Source organism: Syngnathus leptorhynchus, chromosome 20 (genome assembly GCF_054491065.1).
Source record: "Syngnathus leptorhynchus isolate UIUO chromosome 20, UIUO_Slep, whole genome shotgun sequence".
Taxonomy (NCBI): Eukaryota; Metazoa; Chordata; class Actinopteri; order Syngnathiformes; family Syngnathidae; genus Syngnathus; species Syngnathus leptorhynchus.
The window spans coordinates 4,445,708-4,460,527 of record NC_141214.1 but is presented as its reverse complement, the minus strand read 5'-3'; the positions used below and the strand labels follow the sequence as shown (position 1 = coordinate 4,460,527).

Genomic DNA, 14,820 nt, shown 5'->3' with positions numbered 1-14,820 from the left:
AAGCCATTTTCCTTTCAAATAATCCAAAATTGATTTATAGCTTTTTAAAAAAAAAAAGCGTACTTCAAATAGTATTTGACGATTCAATTATGGGTATATAAGGGTAAAAGTGCAGAGTGCATTATCTAATCTACATCCGTGAAAGATAATAAAGTGATTTCAACATTGCTGATTTGTGCTTGGAACAAGGCCTAATAAACGCTCATTCAACCGCTTCATCGGCCGGCTGCAGACCACTCCGCCGCTTCAGTTTTTCGACGACATGAAATTGACTCTTCCCAACCCGGGACTGGATCTGCGGATCTCCAGCCTTGAGGATCTGGATAGGCTGGAGAAAGAGGAAGCTAATAATAGACCCAAATGGGACAATAAAGCTCAGTACATCCTGACCTGCGTGGGATTTTGTATCGGCCTTGGCAATGTTTGGCGATTCCCTTACCTGTGTCAGAGCCATGGAGGAGGTAAGATGGGGATAATTATTTTCAAGATGTTTTACAAAGGTGAAGAATTGGGACAGAATTCTCAAGTTTTAACTCCGAAATTGGCTCGGTACTTCTATTAAAAGTCACTTTGTGTCCTTTGTGCCAGAGGTCAAACGGCAAGTTGAATACATAACCCATGCGCGAAAGCTGGAGTGTAAAATTGTCAACTTTTGTTAATCATTGTCGGAGTAGAAGTTCCCCTCGAAGAATTCTCAGGCCGTACATTGTATTGCTGAGTGACTATTACATAAGAGATGATATGACTGTTTATCTTGTCTTGTTTAATGGGACTTCCGAGCCGAAATACATAAAACGTACGTCCTACAAACAGCCGTGTCTTTGATAATGATTGTCTTGTGCTATTTAACGCATCATAATGTGTACATTTAACGAGCATACACTCACTCAGGACACCGACCTGCCCCAATTCTGTGATTTCGTGTCACTATAACGTAACGCAAAGATTAAGGCATATGACAAAGCACTGACAACAGTTACCTAGCAACCTTAATTCTGTGCAATTGTTATTAAAATGCATTTATACATTACTCTTGTCTTTTATATTGTTGTTTTTTGGGAAGGCCAAAAACGGATTAATTGCATTTCCATTCATTTCAATGAGGAAATATTATTTGACATGTGAACGTGAATTATTTTTCATCATTATCTTTAAAGTTTGTCAAAATGTGACATTTTTCAGGAGCCTTCTTGATCCCCTACCTGCTCCTGCTGGTATTAGAAGGAATGCCCCTCCTGTTGCTGGAATTTGCCATTGGCCAGCGTCTCCGGAAAGGAAGTGTGGGAGTGTGGCGGGCCATCAGTCCTTACCTGACTGGTGTTGGTACGTTAAATCCTACATTAAAAAAAACAACAACATACAATTTGTTAATAATGCTGTATATTTTTTTCAGGTATTGCCTCCATGCTGGTGTCCTTCTTAGTTTCTTTGTATTACAACAGTTTGATAGCTTGGATCATGTGGTACCTCTTCAATTCCTTCCAAAGTCCACTACCTTGGACTCAGTGTCCTCTCAATGAAAATGCAACAGGTACCTTCTGTGAGATTTAGATCTTTTTTTTGCATGACAATTCCATGTTGACATTAATTTTCCTTGATAATGGCTGCTAGCTTAATGCAACACAAGCCCACCACTAACGTTTATGGATTTGCTTAGGTTTTGTAGCAGAATGTCAAGAAAGCTCCACCGTGGACTATTTTTTCTACCGAGTGACCCTCAACAGCTCAACGTCCATATCGGACTCTGGAGAGCTCCACTGGCCCATAGTGGTGTGCCTTTTCTGTGCATGGACTGTTGTTTGTATTTGTTGCATCAAAGGGATAAGCAGCTCAGGCAAGGTGTGTTGCTATTGACGAGATTCTGGAATAAAATGCAAGAGATGTTTTTAACGTGCGCCATTTTTATTTTGACCACAGGCTGTGTACATCACAGCCATCCTGCCATATATTGTGTTGTCCATATTCCTGATACGAGGACTAACCCTGAAAGGCGCCTTTAGCGGTCTTCAGTTTCTCTTCACCCCAAATGTATGTTTCAAATATACATCTCTAATGTTTAGAATGATCAATTTCTTCTAAGCGGATATCAACATGTAATGGATTTGTTCCAGGTGGAGGAATTGATGAATCCGACAACGTGGCTGGATGCGGGGGCTCAGGTTTTTTACGCTTTTGGTTTGGCATGGGGCGGGCTTATCTCATTCTCCAGCTACAATCCCGTTCAGTGAGGCTCTTATTCATCATCTCCTCATGGCTTATGTAGATGATGCTAATGTTTTTTTTTCCTTAAGTAACAACTGCGTGCAAGATGCTGTCATCCTGTCGGTTGTCACCGCCTTTACTTCCGTGTTTGCTGCTAGTGTTACGTATTCCATCATTGGCTTCAGGGCCACGGAGAAATATGACCTGTGTTTTAGTGAGTGAGTATGCTTCCCTTTTATATATTTCTTTATTATTATTTATTTAACAGCTACCGTACATTTTTGACTATAAGCCACGGCTTTTTTTCACAACTTTTTTTAAATGGTGCGGCTTATAGTCCGAAAATTACGGTAATTGTGATTTCAAGTTAGCCTTGTTGTGCAATTACAATTTAGATTAATTGTTGTTTACTATGCCAGCCAGAGGCGGTTCTAGCTCAAATGATGGCAATGGCCCCAACCTAAATTGATGATGTCTGAGTTTCACTTTCAACTTCTGAGCTTCTTCTCACTTCTTTTCTTCCCTAGCAACATCATGTCATTAATAAACGGATTCGATCTCCCTGAGGACAGCATCACTCCAAGCACTTTCGACATGGCCTTAGAAAATCTCAACAGCTCCTCTCCCGAGGTTGTTCTCGGACTGAACCTTAAAACCTGTGACTTGCAAAAATTGCTCAGTGAGGTAAATGTGTCATATTAGTTATTATTTATGACATGTGTCATGTGACTAACGTGGAAAATGTATCCAGGGAGTGGAGGGAACAGGTCTGGCATTTATTGTTTTTACAGAGGCCATCACCAAGATGCCAGCTTCACCAGTCTGGTCTGTTCTCTTCTTCATTATGCTCATCTGCTTGGGGCTTTCTACCCTGTTTGGCAACATTGAGGGAGTGGTGGTCCCCTTAAGAGACTTGGGGGTTTTTCCCAAAAAGTGGCCCCATGAAGCCCTGACTGGTACGGGGTCACCGGATAAAATACCCAAATACCCAACTGTTTATTTTCATTACTTGTTAAATTTCTGCGCTGTGTCTTTGTGTTTCAGTAATAACGTGCCTCGTGTCTTTCGTCATCACCCTCCTCTTCGCTTTGAATTCCGGCAATTATTGGCTTGGGCTTTTTGACAAATTTGCCGGATCCATTCCGCTTCTGACGGTTGGATTCTTCGAAATGATTTCTGTGGTTTACATATACGGCATTGACAGGTAAACACCATCATAATTATAAATTTGGACCACTTTCTGAAACTCCGTGAGAACTATCCAAATATTTCAGGTTCAACGAGGACATAGAATTCATGACTGGACGGAAACCAAACATCTTCTGGCAGATTACGTGGAGGTTCATCAGTCCTCTCATTGTCCTGGTCATTTTAATTTTCTACTTGATAATCCAAGCCCACGAAGAACTCACCTATTTAGTCTGGGATCCTGCTTCTGTAAGCGTTTCACGTAATCGACTCAGACTCAACATTTACCTTTTGATGAATAATCTAATGATTGTGTTTTATGCCTCAACAGGAAGCGTTTCCGTCATTGTCATCCAAAGCATATCCCTCATGGATCAATGGAATGGTTTTTCTCTTAGCGGGGGTTCCGAGTGCAATTGTGCCTGTGTATGCATTGTGTAGGTTTATCTTTGTGTGCTGCAGGCGACGAGTGAATTGAATAAGATAAAGCTCATTTGACTTTTTTTTTTTCTTTAAATATATAGTGTTAAAATGATTTTAGAAAGAGATCATGTTTCTTGGATTACATAACAATAGCCACCGGGTGGCAGTGTAATCCAGGGGCCACTAACCTGTATGAAACTGAGAGCTACTTCTTAGTCACCGATTAATGCAAAATGCAGTCTAAGACACACAAATTCCTTGTAATTATGTAATCATTATTAATTAATTATATGAATCAATGTGGTCCCCGAAGGGTGGGGGGGGACCTAATGCTCGTGGCACCATGTTGCGCACCCGTTTCAGTTTTTGAAATCAGTACAGCCCTTATCAGGACTGTCAGAGAAATGTAGCCAAGGTTTTTATGATGTGCAAACAAAATAAAAATGTTACAAAACAGAATATCCTCACAATAACTCTCCGGGGCCACGTGAAGAATGTGTGTATTATGTAACTGTTATTGTTGAAAGCCTGATCTGCATTGAGTTGTGATGATTTTCCTGCAAAATGTAAAAGAAATAAACAAGTCTCTGTATTTTCATTGATGCTTTGGAAGACTTAAATAAAGCAGAACAGTTCAAAATCTGTTGGGGTTAATTATTCACGTAAATTGAGATAGGCGTGTTGTTCATTCTGAACACGGCTCCATAACCAGTTTGAGGAGGGGGGTGCTCACTTGTGCAACTACATTATCTCAGTTTTTAGATTTTGTCCCATTCTTGGAAAATATTTTTTCTCAATTGCATTTAAAAATAATTTATCTCGGTCTGATTTTTTTCTATTCCGCAAATATCTTGCGTTTGAACAGGGGTGTGTAGACTTTTTATAGCTACGATCTACGACCGGGTCTGTGAATGGATTTTGCTGCATAGCACCACTCTTGTAGTTATGTGTAAAAAGATCTCAGAGATTATGAATATTTCATTAGCGTGCTAATTTCTCACCTCATACTAATGATTCAGTGGCGTCCCAAATGTTGGAGGAGAAAAAAAAAAAAGCTTTTGGCCTATTAAAATGAGTATTTAGGTCACACTAAAAGGAAAAAAAAAATCCTAGCAAGTTGTGTCTGGTGCAAAGAAAGATAAAAATCACATCCACGGGCAGGTGACCAACATTTATTTACCATTATCAACTTTACAATAAAACCAGTAACATCTGTCAACATTAGCAAAATAAAGAACAGAAATCAATCCAATTGTATTTACAGAGACAAAGCAGATTCAGGCTCACACACGACAGATAAACAATTCTGCTTCATATCAAACCGCAACAGTGAACATAGCAAGCTGAATTGTGTATTTTTTATTTTTTTTTCATAGTAATAAAATCAAAACTTGTCTATAGTTTTTTTTTTTTTTTTAAACAAACAAGACATAGCTTCTTTTAAGATGGTTCTCTATAATACACCACAAAATACTTCAAATTTGGGTTAAAATATAGGAATGTAAAAAGTTGGCGAGTCTCTTCGGATTTATTTCTTGTTTTTTTTTTGTAGCTATTTAACAGTCATTTCAAGTGGTGTTGTCCTCGTTGTTCCTTTTCGAGCTTCTTTTCATCACAAAGGAGGCATCTTGTCTTCTTTGTCAAAGTGGGGAAAAGATGTGTCCTTTATCAACCTTTCGTCCGCTTGGTGTTGTCGTTTTGCCGCCGCGCCAAAATACCTCAAAAGTCAGTCAAGGTCCAGATGTCGAGCAGGAAGTGACCTAGTGAATCTCGTCTGTCGTCTTGACGAAAAAGTGGCACGTCGAAGGAGTCTCTCACATACATGTGTATATATTTACATATACATATATCCATATACATATGTATACATATACACATATATATATAAATATATATATACTCTTAAATTCTCTCTCGTTCTCTCTCTTTCTCTCTCGCTCTCTCTCTCTCTCGCTCTCTCTCTCTCTTTCTTTGAAAAACAGTTCAGCCAGTTCATTGTGAGCTGCACATACAATTACTCCTTCTTTTCAGAAGGGGCGGGGGTCGAGCTGCTCTCCTCTGTGGGTTTCGAGGCCTCGGGGGCTGGAGCAGCTGCCTCCTTGGCCTCCTCCTTGGGGGCGTCCTCTTTGGCTGCCCCCTCCTCAGCTTTCGGGGGCTCGGCCTGGGCCTCCTCCTTCACCTCCTCCTTCTTCTCCTCCGCAGCGGCGGCGGTGGCTCCGTTCTCAGCGGGTTTCTCCTCGGAGGAGGCGGCGGCGGCCGCTGCCGGTTCCTCCTTGACGTTCTCGTTCTTCTTGGTCTTCTTCAGGTTCAGCTTGAAGTTGAATGACTTCTTCAGGGAGAATTTCTTCTTCTTCTTCTTAGGGGTCTCCTTGGTTGCCGCCTCGCCGGCTGCAGCGGCTGCGGCCTCCCCTTCGGGTTTGGCCGCCTCGCCGTCGGCGGCGGGTGCGGGCTCGATGGCGTCGCCTTCCGCGCTGGCTTCGGGCTCCTTAGAGGCCTCGGCCGAGCCATTGGTGGCGGCGGCGTCCCCGTCGGGCTTGGTGGAGACATCACCATTGGTCTTCACGTGGCCGTTCTCCTGCAAAAAAATAAATAAAATAATTCATCATTTATTTGTGAAAATTACATCAATAAACAAAATAAAATGACCCCAGGGTCATATTTGATCCCAATCCAGTCGATTCTCATCACAATTTCTTCTTATTTGACAGAGCATCGTCGTGTTCATCAATCTGCGTCGTCTGGTTGAGGCGACGCCTTGCAGCTCCACAGTGAACCGATACGCGGCAGTAAAGTCACGCAAATGAGTCGGGGTACCAGACAGCCCCAACAAAGACGCGACTGGAGAGACAAGCTTTTACTTATCATTGATTATATAGGGGAGGGGGGGGGGGGGGGGGGGTTGACGAAAGAAGATCATTTTAACTAGTTGAATATTAGTCTTCCTCAATTTAACACGAAATTCCAATTAGCAATTAAATCCCCTTAATGATCTCTCGATTAAGAGCAAAATGTGAAAGGTGCATTTGATTCAATAGAGATAGCAGGCTCACTTAAAACAAGAGCTGACGACGTACGCTCAAGACGCCCCCTCCCCCTCTCTCTCTCTCTCTCTCTTTTTTTTTCTTTTTTTTTTAGAATAAACGTCCTCCAAATGCATTTAGTACTACTCCATCTTAAAATTCCTTTTTGATGAGCGAGGATGCTGAAAGCCCCACCTGACTCCCCTCTGGGAGGAAAAAAAAATCTCCCATTCATAGAGAATCAATTTAGACAACACATTTGTATTGTTGCGCGTCTATGCAAACTTTTGCGCGACTTCTCATTTGCAAAAAAATACAAATGTTTGAATTACCTGGCCATTGGTTTTGACAGCCGCAGCATCAGCGGCGGCGGCGTTCGCCTCCACGGCCACCTCTCCCTTGGATGACTGAGATCCCATTGTCTTCTTTGTCTGCCTCTTCCCAAAGCAAATGAAAAAGAAAAACTAAAAAAGAGTGGCCCGAAGTTAATCCAACCCCAGGTCGAGTCGCGTATCCAGCGGTGAAGCAACGAAAAGTGTATATTAGGGAATTATTATTATTTTTTTGAATGATTCCAAGTCCGTCTCGCTGGTACTAGTCACTCCGGGGGAGAGAGCGCCTCTAAACTCATCAGCGCTTGAACGCAACGCTTCAACATACAACAGGTTTGGGGCGACACCCGGTGGGCGGGCGTTGTGATGGTTTCAACCAATCAGCGTCCTGTCTGGGGGAGCGTCTAGCAGGCTTTGGCCAATCACCGCAGAGGACCCCCAGCAGTGAATTGAAACGGTTCAACTCGTTTTTCTACAGTTTTATACTACTTAAATGAGAAAAAAACAATATAAAAGCCTTCCTTCATATGTTTTTTTTACGTTTGTACAGGACAACACAACACATTTGCCATTAATCTAATATTACTTATAAGATTTATGCTTTAAGATAAAAGATATAAGATCATTCTCTTCAAAAATATCTTGCTCATTTGACTTCAATGTTCCATTTTGACTTCATTACAGTAAAAGTATTTGTACTTCATTAATTCTAAACTCTGAATAGAAATGTGTCAACGCTACTACGGTAAACTCTACATGTTGTGACCTTTAGGCAAAATCATGTAACCTTTAAATGACTCAAGGACAAGATTTCGATGAGTCAGTAAGGACTTTTCGAATTTCATTACACACACACGCTGGCACTCGTACAGATGCCGTCATTTTCACTTTCACTCTGACTAGTCCTAAAAGAAGGGATTCTTTCTTCTGTATTGAGCAACTTCTGTTTTTACTTTTCGAAAATGTTTGCCCGGTGTTTATTTAACTCACAGTTGCACACAAGTCGCAACATTTCTTCTTCTGTGGCTATCGATAGAATAAAATACACGTAACTGATAAGTGGAGAAAGAATTTGATGTATTTCAGGATTTCTGTTGCTTGCATTGCAGTAAATGTATCCATATAACAAAAAGGGCCATGGCACTATCACACAATGGTGAATGGAGAGTTTATCTATTGTCTCTATTGTTCAATGTTGTCATATATTTGTTGGGTTAAAGAACAAGATCGGCATTTAGACGAATGGTATATCACGCTGAGTCCTCATGGTTGCATGACTAGATTTGTTGTTCCCTTCCGTTGGTCAACAACATACCAGAAGCTACAAAAAAAAAAAAAAAAACGTCAATGGAATGATCATGCACATTCCACCTAATCATTTTCTCCCATGTGCATTTCTCGCAACAGCTGTTAAAGCTACAAATCTCAATTAGGGAAGAAAAGACTCTCAGTGTCCGATGTGACGAATTGATCTTAGCAGCAACCAATCAGGCAAATTGATTTTGTAAGACTTAGGAATATCGGAACGCATGCAAACAAACGCTGTCATGTTACAGCCCACCGGGGGCTACTTTCTGTGTTACTTCTTATTTTGCAGTCACAGCGAGGGGACGACCTTTTCTCACACACATATCACGCTGTATCTATCTACTTGGCCTTGTAAATGTCATAATAATGTATCCACTGTGTGCTATGGAATGCCTGGCACGCAGGCGCTCGTGTCTCCTCCAACCGTCTTTTTCTGTGAATGGGCTTCTTCAGCCCGTTCGAGGTAACATCACGCTTAACATTTACAGATGGAGAAAGATCAAGTGCTCCTTTCTTTTACTTTCTTGAGAAAAAAACAACAACAAAAAAGGAGGCGCTTCGTCGTGATGATGACGAGGAGGAGGCGGTGATGATGTTTGTAACGTGTGCGTCGGCGTGTTATGTGCATATAAGGGAAGCATTGTCATGGGACGACTACTGGGGGGGGGGGGGGGGGGCAATCCTTCACCCATGGATCACACATAATGCACACACACATACATACAAAGCCGGGAGGGCATCAGCTGTGACAGAGTTCATAGAGTACGACCGAGGGTTGGAATGCAGAGAAGAGAAATATGGAGCTCGAGTGATGGCTACGATATAGACGAGAAGACCTTACATGGAAAAGATGAGAGGAATAAGAAAGCAGTTTTGATGCTGATGTCATAAGATCGCTTCACCACAAAAGTCACACTTACTGTATGTGTTGGTATGCTTCGATTAACAAAAAGGAAGTGGTGCAAAAATGACAGGAAGTTTATTTTTGACAGCCCTATCAGCAAAGAAAAAGAACAGGAGGTCAAGATCAATATATCAAGTGCAGCTTTGAAACGCTTAAATGAATCACATACAATGTGACCGATTCGTTTTCTAATTTCAAGTGTCCACTTTGAATGACTCAATTTGAGTCTGACGTCCAATTGAGCTCATCACTCTTGTTACTTTCTCCATTACTTGTTGACACCATGTTCCACCTCAGGTTATCCCTCAAATTGTCTCTGCCCTTTGACCCCCTCCCCACACACTTTGCTTTGAAGCTTTTCCGCCTGAGGCTTTTCTTGCAACACTGCCCCGACCAGGAATGCTTTTGGTTTTGGTCTCAGGAATGCCAGACCCATCTTCACCTGGACCCCGTCATTTATTCCCATATCATCCATTTGAGGTTCTTACCAGCCGTCTCCTTGCCGTCAATGAGGCTTTGTGTGTATATTCGGCGGACGTCCGGATCGCATACTACGGGTGAACCCGGTCTCCCAAAGGGGCCCATTGTTCGGAGTCTCATCTCGCTATGGATGAGGATTGCAAAAAGGGGTGGGCGGGGGTTGACAAAAGGGAAGCCAAGAGGAAGAGCGACGGAGGAGACAAAGAATTATGGGTATGAAATAAAAACTCATTGAGAAGGGTGCCATGAAAGAGCTCAATGTTTGTGGACACCCTAAACAAAGCAGGAATGTCATGTTTAGGGGATGAAGTTAATTATTTTTGCGGGGGGAAAACAGAGCCTGGCTCGGATTATAAACACAATTCTAATCAAAAGCAGCCTTGCTGTGGTCATAGATCCCATATGGCCTCGTGGTGGACCTGACAGATGTCCGTGCTGGACAGAAGCAGAAAAAATAATCACAACTATGGAGCTCTGATCTGCCCCGGCGACCTGGGGTCAAGGGGTCGGGGAGTTTGTGGTAAACAAGTCAAGCAGGAAGCAAAAAGGTGCTAGGTGTGGAAAATTATTTCAATTGCAAACGAGGGAGCAACTATTTTATGTTGCTCACATTTCATTTCATTTTCGGGGTTTACCGATAAGTGGACACATTTGGGACTTTCCATTGACTGACTTTTGAACAGTCACCAATGTTGCATTATAAAAGCCAATTGTGGTATTTTCCAATTTCGTTCTCTGTCCACTTCCTCTTATGTGCCATTGTGTACTTTTACAGCGTAATGCAAAATTTCCTGAATGTGCCCTTTTAAGAAAGCGATTACATTTTGTGGTTCCTCTCCAGGAAATTACTCAAATTTAACATACATTGCCAGAATGTTGACATATGATAACAAGCATAAACAAGAAGAAATATATAATATAATATAATATAATATAATATAATATAATATTTTGTTGCCAGTAAAAAAGAAATAAATATCCTACATTAAAAGAGAGTAAAAATAGGTTTGGGAATCTGTGATCTAAGAAACGACTAGACTAATTACAATCCATTGCTACTGTAAACACACGTGTACATCTCCCCCCACCCACCCACCAACACACACACCCCAGGCACACGCAATGCTGGAAATGGTGTCAGTCCAGTATAAATCCCTTTTGACTTATGAGCATGCCTTTGACCTTATTGCCATGACGACGGCTTCTACAGGATAATAACGTTGTGGCAACGCTGACATGCTATGACACAACAAAGCAGACGCTCATTGTGCGATGTGTCGTTCAGAGCTTTTTTTTTTAAAATATCTTCTTGCCCGATTTTCAATGTCTTTCTTTCTCTTGCCTGTCGAGCTTCAGGTGCTTTTTTTTTTTTGTCTCTCTTTTCTTGATGTGACCTACATTTTACTGTGCAATGTGCTCAGTAATGTGTGTAAGGGAATTTAGTTAGATGGAAAGGTCTTGGAGCTAGAAAGGAAAAGCATTTTTGTAGTTGCTTTCAAAACAAGATTGATAAAAAGGTAGGTCAGGGCTCATTGCTGAGCATGTGCATTGGTGTGTGTGTGTGTTTCAAATCTGTGTACACCCACGCAAGAGTCCTAAAATAAATGCTTCTCCTTTCATACATGTGAGCACATTCAGCAGTGCTGAACAACACATTCACTCCCTCCCCTCCCCTTTTCCTCTTCTTCTTCCTCCTCCTCATCTCCCCTTCACTTTCGAAAATGTCAAAGGACAACAGGGGATGGGGAATTACAAGAAATAGAAAGCAAAACAGAATAAATGTGAATTCAATTATTTCTATCACCTTAACATTATTATTGACTGTAAGCGTGTTACCCAAAGCTGCTCAATTTTTTCGAATTGAGCTAAAAAAATATCATTTTATTTTTTAAGTGTTTCCCCTCATAGCTAAAAATGCTAATTCCTCACGTATTATGTATCTTAAGCGACTTGCCATGTTTATTAGCAAATCCTTCATAATTAAATGCTGTTCAGGAAAGAAGCTTAGTGAATTACTGGATGTCATAACTGCCGCCCAATCAAAAGACTCCATTTCCAAACCATCCTTTCCAAAATCCACAATTCCTTCAGTCAAGTCTCAATGAAAACCACTTTTTTTTTTTTTTTTTGCCCAGGTAGTTTACAATCAATCTGAGTTTACTATCTTTTGTAAGTCCCGGCTCATTCAGCACTGGTGAGTAACACTCGGCGGTGCCCACTTGACAAAATATAGTGTATGATGCATAAATGGACGGGTGTGAGTCAGAGGGGAGAAACGCTGATGAATGGCTTGATGGCACACTGACCCACTAATGTTTGCAGCTGCGTCGCCAGTGGCTCCACGTGGTCTCGTGAAACAGACACAGACTCGTACGGATACACGCAAATTAATAAGGCCTTTTAACTGGACTTAGAAGTCCCTTTGCGCCCCTAACAAGCAAAAGGCCTTTTTATATCCCGCTTATTGTCGGGACTTTACGAATTCACCATTGTATTTCTCGTCTGCCGCCAATGATGATTTAAGCACAGGAAATGGTTCGTGCCGTTTGGGGTAATCACCGAGGCGTCACGAAAGAGGAAGCCATGTAGCGTCTGTATAGGAAGCTTAAAAGTGCTTTCACTATGACTTTTTTGTCGACACAGCATGCAAATCTGGGAAATGTATTTTGGGAAAAGCACGATTGAGTAAGATTGAGCCTAGTTGGTAAAAGTTCGTTAACCTTTTTGAACCTGCTTCTCGAGGTTACATTAGGAGAATCTGCTAGAAATGATCCTAATGTATCTTAAATTTGACATTTGATAAATTATACGGAACTCACCTGAGAAAACACACGTCGGTCATTTTGACTAAAGTTAAAAATGAAACATAAACATTGTACCGTATTGGCCCGAATATAAGACGATTTTTTTTTTCATTGAAACAAAACTGAAAAAGGGTTGTCTTACATTCGGGGTCTAGACAAAGGCTTTTTTCAAACTTGAGTCTTGAAAAAGAGGGGGGGGCGGCGTCTTATAATCGGGGTCATCTTATATTCGGGCCAATACGGTATTTTTTATTTTTATTTTTTAGTTTGTTTTGCACCAAAATGGAATTAGTGCTTCTTTGGCATGTTTCCCACTTTGATAAATATTCATGGGAATCTGTTAATTAGTTTTGTGTAATCCTACTAAGCAACAAACAAACGTCAATTAAAACAATACATTTTGCCTTCACGCTTGGCAGAGTTCAATTTCATTTAACCTTTATTTATTCAGGTAAAGCAAGCGAGAACTCATTCGCAAAGACTGCTCTTCACCTTATTTAGCTTTAGAACCATTCTGCCATTGAATATGCTAAAAGCCAAGTCATCCAACCGTATGATGATCAACCTAACCCGAATCAGAGTCGCACAGGCCGCGGGCAGGTGCTTTTCGAGGAACGCCGTTGAATTTGCATCGCTTGCTTTGCGGCCATTTTGTATTGCGTGCATTCTGCATGTCGCGTTGAGGTGACGAGAAGAGAAAGGGCAGCAAGTGGCCCTTTTGCTGGAATACGCCGTTGCCCAGCCTGGAAAGCGGAGCGTAGCGGGGCTAGCGTTGGCATCGTCAGCGATAAACACGCACACACGCAAACATTAGTTGTGTCCTCCCAGCACACCCTCTGGGCTGGCACATGGAGCAAGAGGGGGGGGGGGGGGGGGGGGGCGAGGGGGAGCCTGTATGTGCCCAAGGATGAGACTGAAAAGAGAGCAGGATGTGGCGATGGCAAGATGGCCGCACGGCTTTGAAAAATAAAATCCATTTGGCTCCGGACTACATGTAAAATGCACCAAGTGGAATTATTCCACTGTGTCGTTCAAACACAGACAGTGGCAGAATCCCAAAATGATTCCATGGTGGCCGTTTTATGTTTTTTTTTTCTCGTCTCTTTTGGAGGTGGGAAGCGAGGGTAGCGCTAAGGTGGGTGTTATGATATAAATTACTGTAAAAAAGATTGATTGGCAGACAGCGAGATGTGGCGGGAGTCAGCAAAGGCGGAGAAAAGCAAAAAAAAAAAAGGAGGGCTGTTGTGTGTGTTGACCTAATTCCATGCAAATGGCGGCTCCGGTGGCAGACAAATGTTGGCGCTCCACTCGACGTCGTAATGCCGGAATTTGGCTTTGGGCCAGTCGTGATTCGCACGCATGTCATCTATATATGTAAATGCTCCCTAATGATTGTCCTATACAAATCTACCCAGTTAACAAGGGAAGGGAGAATATTAGCGAGCTCTCAAAAACGTCCAGCCCAGGTTGCCAAATAAAAGCCGGCAGGCTCATCGGTTTATTTTCATGTATCGTTCCACATGGTGAATATATGACGCTTTATACCTGAACTGTGCACGCTGCAATATTGGAATTGCTTTCCTCCCAAGCATCTATAAAGGTGTTTTATTACGATTGTTAAAAGCGGACATTGCGGTGCTATTATCTAAATGCTGCTGAGAGAGAGAAGTTTCCAACCTGCCCAGGACAAAAAAACAGATTCATTCTAATCATATTGTGTTTGAATCGACACGATTAATGATGCCGAATATCGGCGGTGAACATCTGCTGGTAGCAGTTGAAGATAGTGTCAGCGTATTGGGAAAACATTTCAACGCCAGCAAATCTGGGATTCCAAAAAAGTTTCTTGAATGGGTGCCAGAAATAAAATTAAATATTTGTTGAATGATAGGTCAAATAATTGAATATATACGAAAGGAATTGAGAGATTCCTCAAGGTTGCTTTATTTTATCAAACTTTTTTTTACTTTGTTTGGATTCTATCTATTTTATTCCATTTTTCTGTTTCAACACGTTAGGTTCACACTTGCGTCAATCACCAACTCGATCCAGCTACTCGTGTCTTGTCCAGGTGTGCCTTATCGTCCCATCAGTTGGTTTGTATCTAGTTCCTTCCTTTCCCTCACTTCCAGTTTGATTCTGTTGCTGCCATATGATGA

At 41.7% G+C, this 14,820-nt stretch overlaps 2 protein-coding genes across 2 annotated transcripts; one reads left to right on the top strand and one right to left on the bottom strand.

Annotated features, from left to right (window-relative positions):
- The first annotated feature begins 250 nt into the window (after positions 1-250).
- On the top strand, positions 251-4,438 carry LOC147040998 (sodium-dependent neutral amino acid transporter B(0)AT1-like). Its single transcript, XM_085900465.1, has 12 exons — positions 251-461; positions 1,183-1,323; positions 1,394-1,531; positions 1,658-1,839; positions 1,918-2,028; positions 2,112-2,224; positions 2,292-2,420; positions 2,730-2,886; positions 2,954-3,158; positions 3,247-3,406; positions 3,477-3,639; positions 3,722-4,438. Exons 1-12 carry the CDS (start codon positions 263-265, stop codon positions 3,866-3,868), a joined length of 1,845 nt encoding a protein of 614 aa, XP_085756591.1. The 5' UTR covers positions 251-262; the 3' UTR covers positions 3,869-4,438.
- Positions 4,439-5,244: 806 nt separating this feature from the next.
- On the bottom strand, positions 5,245-7,454 carry marcksl1b (MARCKS-like 1b). The gene is made up of 2 exons (XM_085901510.1): positions 7,166-7,454; positions 5,245-6,388 (listed from the first exon to the last, which is right to left on the bottom strand). Exons 1-2 carry the CDS (start codon positions 7,250-7,252, stop codon positions 5,828-5,830), a joined length of 648 nt encoding a protein of 215 aa, XP_085757636.1. The 5' UTR covers positions 7,253-7,454; the 3' UTR covers positions 5,245-5,827.
- Positions 7,455-14,820: the final 7,366 nt, after the last annotated feature.